At 40.0% G+C, this 9,003-nt stretch overlaps 1 gene segment (V, D, J or C); it reads left to right on the forward strand.

Moving 5' to 3' along the window:
- LOC101691347 overlaps positions 1–5,177 on the forward strand; it is a 53,383-nt gene extending 48,206 nt beyond the window's left edge. Inside the window, 2 exon segments of the C gene segment in view lie at positions 2,527–2,574; positions 4,581–5,177. Of these exon segments, the coding sequence occupies positions 2,527–2,574; positions 4,581–4,763 (231 nt within the window).
- Positions 5,178–9,003: the final 3,826 nt, after the last annotated feature.

Consider the following 9,003-nt stretch of genomic DNA (forward strand, 5'->3'; position numbering starts at 1 on the left):
TGGGAACTTCCTGGTCAGCACTAGGAATTCCCCATAGGAAGATTGCCTTGCCTCAGCCAATAGTTTCCTTGCTGATAATTTCTTTCTCACTCCCTATCTTGAAAAACCTCTTTCCTATTGGCCTTTGAAGCTCCTCTCTACTTCCTGGATAGGATGATGCCTGACTCCTGAATAGGTTTAAAATACAGCTAGTTAAATCTTTAAGATTACTCAGTTTTTAATTTTTGCTATTTCCCAGATTCCTAGCTTGTCCAATGACCAAATTCATGTTAAGCATTTACTTTTACCTGACCTATGATGAAGATCTAATGAAATTATGCCAGTGAAAATGCTTGTTGAAAACACAACATGGATGAGTTTATTCCTATATTCATTGTATTTATTTATATATTTTCCTAAAACTAACTTAAGTGAGATTATAAATCAGCCCTAAATTTTTTATTTCTATAGCTAACAGAAAGGAAGTAAATGAGCAAGGCATAAATTTAATGTAACCCCTTGGCTGAAGTATCCTGTTAAGTTCTGATTTCTCTAGTTTGCAGAGAAAAGTAAAAAGTATAGTAAGTTTCATGGTGAGAATTATGTTAAGGGAGAAGTTCCTGTGTATAAGTGTTTTACTTAGCATTTGTGAAAGGAATGTCTCCAAGTCCTTCTCATAACAAAAAAAGTAACAAAAACATTTCTGTTAATGCAATTCTATAGCAGATTTCTAATATTGGTTCATGGAATTTTCTTTTTTTTTTTTTTTAAGATTTTATCTATGTATTTGAGAGAGAGAGAGAAGCAGATTCCCTGCTGAGCAGGGAGCCTGATGTGGTGCTAGATCCCAGGACCCAGATATCATGAACTGAGCCAAAGGCAGATGCCCAACTGACTGAAGCCCCTAGGCATCCCTGTTTTTGTTTTTGATAAAAACTTGCATATATGTATATAGATACATGAAAGCTCAACAATGATTAAGTAACTCTCAGGAGAGATAAAACTCATCTTGTCCTCATTTTTTTAAAAAGATTTTATTTATTTATTTGACAAAGATCACAAATAGGCAGAGAGATAGGCAGAGGAAGCAGGGTCCCTGTTGAGCAGAGAGCCCCATGTGGGGTTTGATCCAGGACCATGGGATCATGAACTGAGGCTTTAACCCACTGAGACAGCCAGGTGCCCCTTGTCCTTGTTTTTGACCAGCCTTGAGAAAGAGCACCTAGAACACACATACAGTTATTTTTTTTAATTTATTCTTTATTTATTTTCACCATAGCAGTATTCATTGTTTTTGTACCACACCCAGTGCACCATGCAATCCGTGCCCTCTCTAATACCCACCACCTGGTACCCCCAACCTCCCACCCCTCCACCACTTAAAACCCCTCAGATTGTTTTTCAGAGTCCATAGTCTCTCATGATTCACATCCCCTTCCAATTTCCCCCAACTCCCTTCTCCTAACTCCCCATGTCCACCATGCTATTTGTTATGCTCCACAAATAAGTGAAACCAAATGATAATTGACTCTCTCTGCTTGACTTATTTCACTCACCTTTATCTCCTCCAGTCCCGTCCATGTTGCTACAAAAGTTGGGTATTCATCCTTTCTGATTGAGGCATAATACTCCGTAGTGTATATGGAACACATCTTCCTTATCCATTAATTAGTCTGTTGAAGGGCATCTTGGTTCTTTTCACAGTTTGGCAACTATGGCCATTACCACTGTAAACATTGGGCTACAGATGGCCCTTCTTTTCACAACATCTGTATCTTTGGGGTAAATACCCAGTAGTGCAATTGCAGGGTCATAGGGAAGTTCTATTTTTAATTTCTTGAGGAATCTCCACACTGTGAACCTTTAACACAGTGTCTGGCACAGTAATAATCATTTAATAAGTATTAGCTTTCATTCATAGTGTTGTCATGTCTGCAAATACCACCACTCCATAAAATCATGTGTGTTATCTGGGGATACTGAAGCTTGTGTGATTTGAAAGGTAGGACTGCTTCCTTTTGCTTAGATGGGAAATTGACCTAAATCAGACTCCTTTCAACATGTAAGATTCTGCTGTGATTCTAGGGTTGGATGGACTCATCTTGGTAACAGCACTTCATGTCAGCAGTGGGTGCTGAGGACTTACAGCGCCAGTTTCTGGTTATTTTTCCATTCGACACATTTTTATATGACACGTAGGCTCTGTGCTAGGACCTATGAGCAGAGAAGGAAAACAAGATAGTCTTAGGCATTTACCCCCCAGCTGTAGGGGAAAAAAAGAAAGAAATGCATAATTTATGAAGTTTAACATCTTCATGTTCAGAAATACAATTTTGAATTGATTTACTGAATAACACAGTCTCAGAACAATCAATTCTGGAATTGTGGGGCTCATATTAGTAAAGGCTCTTCTCTCTGCTTACTAATTGTTATCTATCATCTACCTATCTATCATCTAATTATCTATCATTTATCTATCCACAACACAGACAGACATCAAATAATGGATTTGAACAATTGAATAATACTTGCACTCATTTCTTTCAGAGCTTGCTGCTATTAACTCCACAAAATCTTCTCTGAATGATGAAAATGGTAAGATTTTGTCTATGTCTGCCTTTATGTTCTGCTGTAGCATTTTCTCCTCCTCATCAACATCACCCTTGAACTGCCCTGGCATCAGGGAAAAACCTCAGAATGGCTGGATCTTGAACAATAGACTGAGTGATATTTTAAGACAATCCATCATCTCTCAGGAATCATCATCACACAGTAAATGCTGCTTTGGTGTGAGAGGACTATAAGTTAGGGGTGCAGTGATGTGCTCTGAATTCTTTCAACAATGGAATTCATTCACTTCTGTGACCTTTGTTACTACTGAATGAGGAAAACAGGATATCAATTGCTTCCAGATTTTTTTTTTCCAGATTGCTTGTAGATTAAAAAAAAAAAGAAAAAAAGAAAAAGAATTGTTCTTGCTGGAAGTTAATAACATGAACTGACACTGAGAGCTTCTCGTACAGAAGATGTGCTGCACTGTGAGTGCATTTTGTTTAATTCTCCTAATACTCACTGTGAAGGATTTTATTCCCATTTTACACAGGAGGACAATGAGCTAAATTTATTTGTCTCCATACCACACAGCAAGATCTAGGGCTTCATCCCAGACCATCTGAATCAAGAATTCATATATTATCTTAGTTTTTATTCTTCCTCTAATCCCCTAAGCCGAGGTCCTGAGACAGGTGTACACATGGGGAGGGGGTGTGAATGCAGGCCTTCTGGTGCCACAGAGTGGACTTAAACGCCACTCTTTTAATTATCAGTTGCATGATTATGGCTAAACAATTTACATTTTCTGAACACACCAAAAATGACATAAATAACACCTAACTCAGTCATAGAAGATATAACGTGACATATGTGAAATGTCCAGCATAGGTATCTCACTTAGCTGCTACATCATCAGTACTAGCTCCTGCCGTTTTCTCCTCACATATGAACAAAGGTAATGATGAAGAGCATTGGTTCTAGCCCTGCTGATCCAAACTCCGTGTCCAATATCAAGGCTCTTGTGGGCTCTAATCATCATCATCAACTTCTTCACTATCATCATCCTAATTTATAATTTTCCTTAATCATTTTGATGTTTTTGTTATTTTTTGCGTGTGAATATGCAGAATTATAGAGCAGCTGAGAAAGTGTTCCTAAATGCCGTGTTGCTGGGATTAAAATCTGGCTTCTGGTACTTACTAGTTGCATGAAACCAGCCCTTTTTTTTTTTTTAATATTTTATCTATTTATTTGAGAGACACAATGAGAGAGGGAACACAGCAGAGGGAGTGGGAGAGGGAGAAGCAGGCTCCCCGCAGAGCAGGGATCCCAATGCAGGGCTCGATCCCAGGACTTTGGGATCATGACCTGGGCTGAAGGCAGACACCTAATGACTGAGCCACCCATGTGCCCTGAAATCAGCCTTTCTCTCTCTGTCTTCAGTTTATTTGTAAAATGGGAGTGAAAATAATAATTAATAATAATAATAATCTCATAGGTTATTGAAAAATTACATAAGTTTTAAGCTTTGCATACGAAGTTGCCAAAACAAGTAACAGCTTGTTTGTACTTAATGCATATTGACTCTTATTCTTTTTTTTTTTCATGAGTTAGATTTATAGGACCCAAACACAATTTTGATATGTTACAAAGTCCAGCTATTGTATCTGTTTTAAACTAATTGCTATTAATGAAATTTCTACAGAATGTATATTGCCTTTATTCTTATTTCAAAACATGGTAGGGAAGAAGGAATGTTAAAAGCTATTTATCACCAATGCCTTTTTCCCATTGGATTCATTCATTAAAACATAGCCTTACTTTTTATTACCTTGGAAATTTCTAGGTGAATTTAATAGATGTTTGAGTACCTTGCTTGGGGACGGTGGTGGTGGAGATAGTGATGTAGGTGTTTATTCTCCAGTTGTGCTGGTGTGAGTGTGTCACTTTAACCTAAGTCATCAGAAGTGTATATAGTCACCCTTCACCCATTAATAAGTCCTAGCCTTTCAAAATAACACGTGAAATTAATGAAATGCTTCTTTTAGACACCCTGCAGCTGCAACTTGGGAACACATCTGCCTACTATACCTACCTCCTCCTCCTCCTGAAGAGCCTGGTCTACTCCATCATCATCGTCATCTGTCTGCTTGGGAGACCAGCACTCAGTGGCAGTGGGAAGAGTTCCTAACACATGGTGGCACAAGGTGTCACTTCTAGCCATTGGCTAGTTTCTCTAAAAGTGTCTGCTGAGGATCTAGTGAGCCTTCTTTCTGAGATTGGGTTATTTCAGTTCACATGTGTCTTTTTCTTGTGTTGTTTCTGAGAACAGGCTTACAAACCCCTGTGCAAACAGATGCTTTCACTCTGCAGCTAGAACAAATTCCACCATGACTCCCAGGTGGGGTCAGGGGGCATCCACAGAGTCTTCTGCACCACCCCCTCATTGTTGTCCACCAGCTCCCAGCCACCCAGTCCCCATGCCTCTGGGTACAACCACCATACACCTTACAACTGCATTCCTTGAACTCTTTAACCAGATAACTGCCTTGAAGTCTTTATTTTATATACCTGGAAGCAAACATGCCTGTTACCTGCCATTTGTGTGTTTTTCATAATAGTTACAATAAAAGCAATCAAGTCTTCTTTGGCCTCTGTGTAATTTATTTGGTGCCAACTGAGAATCCAAAATAAAGGACAGCATGACAACTGAGACTTCCAATTCAGCATCACTTGTAATAAGTGTTCAATTCCACATTTCTAATTCTTTCTCTAAGATAGTCCTTATGATGCTTTCTTTGGGCCACTGATCCTAGGTGAGCCACAGACAGTGAAAGTTTCCAGGTTATTTCTCCTGCAAAGTTTAGCAGATTCAGACTCCTTTGGTTGAATACACTCTGGTGGTTATACTATAAGATGTCACAATACTGGTGGCTGTGCACAGACCTGTTCCAGTGTGTTACAGGCACCATGTTTCCTGATGTCACAAAATCCCAAGAGAGCTGCACTAACACTGAAAAGGTAGAATGGCAGAGGGGTTAATTGCTTGACTTCTGAACTCCGTGTGCTTGGGCTTAAATCTTGGTTCTATAGCTTTGATCTTTCTGTGACATAATTTTTTCATATGTCAAATGGAGTTAAAGTGACCCATCCCTTGGAGTTGTGTGGATAAAATGAGTTAACTTTCCTGGGTACCCATGAGTGCTCAACAACATTAGCTTCTACTATTGAGAGATCTAAGTTAGAAATAAGAGAAACACGCATGTACACATGTACACACACAAACAATTAGGGCACTCGTTAATATGTGTGTGTGTATTTCTATACACATGGATGTAAAACAAAATATTCAGTATGTGGCAAGTGGTGAAAAAGGTAGTGATGGTTTATTTTTCTATTTTTGTTAACAAATCCACTTAATGTAGGAACTTTAATATATTAGAATTTAAACAATATCTCATTTAAATTGGGAAGGATTTTTTTCTTTATTTACAATCAGATTCAGTTCTTGGGAAACAGGTGCTTTTGGGAACCAAGTAGAGGCTCTCATGTGGAAACAACATAAAGCCCACAAGATACAAGAAAAAGGAAATTTAATTTTGATTTATTCCTTGTCAAAAATTTCTTCAGACCTCTTAGAACACATGTCTGGGCCCTTACTCAGACATGTGGAACTAATTCTGCTTGTGGAAAGCATGGAGGCACAGAGAGGAAACTAGCAAATTACTTAAGCCGTGTGAGCTAATGTCCCTGCTGGGAGTCCTAGGTGCTGTGTCCTGTGGCTCAACTCTCTAGCACTTTTCTTCCCCAACTGGACCTGGGCTGCCCTGGACTGGGAGGTGCAAAGAGGGGAGGGTGGTGGTCCTGGAAGCAGTGTGGGTGGAAGGAGGGCGCTATGTTCTCCTTCAAATGTGGCTGATACCTGGAAGTGCTTGAAGTCAAGCTGGCCCTGCTGGTTGGGGCTCTGCAACCACTGCTCTGGTATTGAAAGATGAAATAAGAACAGTTAAACCACAGCCAACTTTGCTCCTTTGCAAAAGGCCACAGCTAATGGAAAGAAAAGATCCATCTGCACACATGCTTCTGCTCTCAAATATACTCTTTGGTTGCGGCTGAGGGTCCCTCTATTTATACCAAGTTCATTCTTGTAGCTGCTATGTGAGTTAGGATTGTATGCCCACAGCTGTTGAGTTGCTGCACACTCAGTCCACTTTGATGACAATGTTCTGAAGGAAACAGCAGAGATTTCTTGTAGGACTAGGTGATCCCCGACATTCCACCGGGATCTGTGCTTTTCCATGGCTGGTGATTTACTGAGACTCAGACTTTTGGTCTCATTTTGTCCGTGTAGTCAGGGTGACTTGAGACCCATGCCCATGAGGTTACTAGCACAGGGTGACCATAGACGACACAACAGCAGGTTGTGGACATACGGAGGCTCTGAGTTCAACTGTGTCACTGAATTCCACAGACTGAGTCATGCCAGTCCCCTAGAGGGACAAGTGTCTGCAGAGCGAGGCCAAGCAATGCTCAGTAGCAGACTTGCACAACAGGTAAGTGTGTTTGGAGGGGGGGGTGCCCAGCAGAGGAGGGCTGTTCAGTGATGTGAGCATAAAAAGTAAGTGTCAACCCAAACATGGAACAGAGATTGTGCCCAATCCCAGGATAGATTCTGTTCAGGCTTTGGGGAAACAAAACTCTACTGCAGAGATCACTGGTTTGGCTTTTACAGTCTGACTTCTCAAAGCATATTCTCACCATAGACTTTACTCCTCTGATTCTCTACAGAGAACCAACTTCAGTGTGAGCTTTGGCTTCCATGAGCATGGGCCCATGTTACTCCTTCAGTGCAGCATGTGTGGGAGAGAGCTCTTTCTCAGGGTTCATTGTAAATTCACCTCTTGCTTAGACATCATCAGTGGACCTGGTGTATATGTGACTCTCCACCTGACACAGGATATTATGTGACCACACCACCAAATTCTGGAGATGTGGATCCCAACGCCAGAATGTACATACCCTCCTCGCCCCCTTCTCCACCTTATAAAACTCTTTCTGGTTAATCCTCAGACTCCCACTCCCCTCCTGGTGGCACTTCTGTCATTTGGTCTATTCTCAGAACAGCACAGATGGAGCTTACCTGACCTGCGCAAATACACACATTTGTGTCATTACATCCAGCAGTTTTTTATTCATGAAATAGCTCTGACAAAATAATACTCATTTTCCATCAGAAATATTTTTCTCTAAAACCAGAAAAAGTAAAAAATTCTAAGAATAGAAGAAAAGTTAAATAATTATTATATTTCCATGAAATATTTTGCAGACAAATTTTATTTATGTGTTAGGCAACAATTCGGTAAATACTCATGCAGTCAAGCAAAAGCAAATATGTAATGAAAAACCTGTATATCCCATAAGACCATATTTATAAAAATAAAAACCAATACATATATGTGTGTGTTTTTGCAAATCAGAAAAAGAAAATAACCTGGTGATTTCAATCATTTCTGGGAATTCCAAAATATCTACAGCAAAATGACTTTATTACTTTTACATGAGAATTTAAAATAAGATATGAATAATATCAGTGTTATGAACACAGGTAAAAAGCCTGTATTACTGTCACAATCAAGGAAGTGTCATAACAAACGTAGCCGCAGGAAGACCAGGGTAGCAGGTGAGGGATAGAGCCGATTCACACGAAGGAAGCAGCCTGTCTCACAGTTGCTTTAATCTTCTCAGATAATATACCTCAAATAGGACATTTTCTTTTCCTGAGAGTGTCTGCTGCATTATAGCCAAGAACCTATCTGGTATGGGCAAATAAATACCAGAGAACCTTTAGAAAAGATGTGTTCCTCATCTTAACCACATAAATGTCCCATAGTTCAGGAGAAGTTTTTGGTAAAATACACAGACAAAGTATTGCTGTTGGGAGGCTTCACTTTCCAGCCTATTAAACTGCGGTAGAGACACTGGGGCAGATTACATGACTCTCACCTGGAAACGAGTCTGAGGAGATGGTCACACCATGTCTTCCTGTTTCTAGGCTCACTGCCCACCTGTCAAGATAATGGCGTTTGAGCCTCATGGGGCTGGCATGTCTTGGGATTATTTGGGAATTCTAAATAAAGCCAAAGATTGGATTAAAACATAGTTATACGTATAGTTTACATTATTTAAAAATGAATGTTAGCAAGGTCCTCTTTATGGTCAACAAATCTTCCCGTGAATGCTAGAAATAAAACCAGACTAGAGCAACAAAAGTGACTATTTCGGTGGTTGGGAAATGTCCAAGTTGCACAATTGTCTGAGAATGGTTTATATCTGAAAACCTACAGAATTCAGGAACGACAGCAGTGCACTTGTCTGCGTTGCTCCTTTCTTCCCCCAGTTCCCACAAGCGAGCATCATGAGCCGGAAGTTTCCTCCCAAATAGGAGAGGCCTTGTGAATGGGATCCAAAGTC

Source organism: Mustela putorius, unplaced genomic scaffold, assembly GCF_011764305.1.
Source record: "Mustela putorius furo isolate JIRA1106 unplaced genomic scaffold, ASM1176430v1.1 tig00003845_pilon_pilon_pilon, whole genome shotgun sequence".
Classification (NCBI taxonomy): domain Eukaryota; kingdom Metazoa; phylum Chordata; class Mammalia; order Carnivora; family Mustelidae; genus Mustela; species Mustela putorius.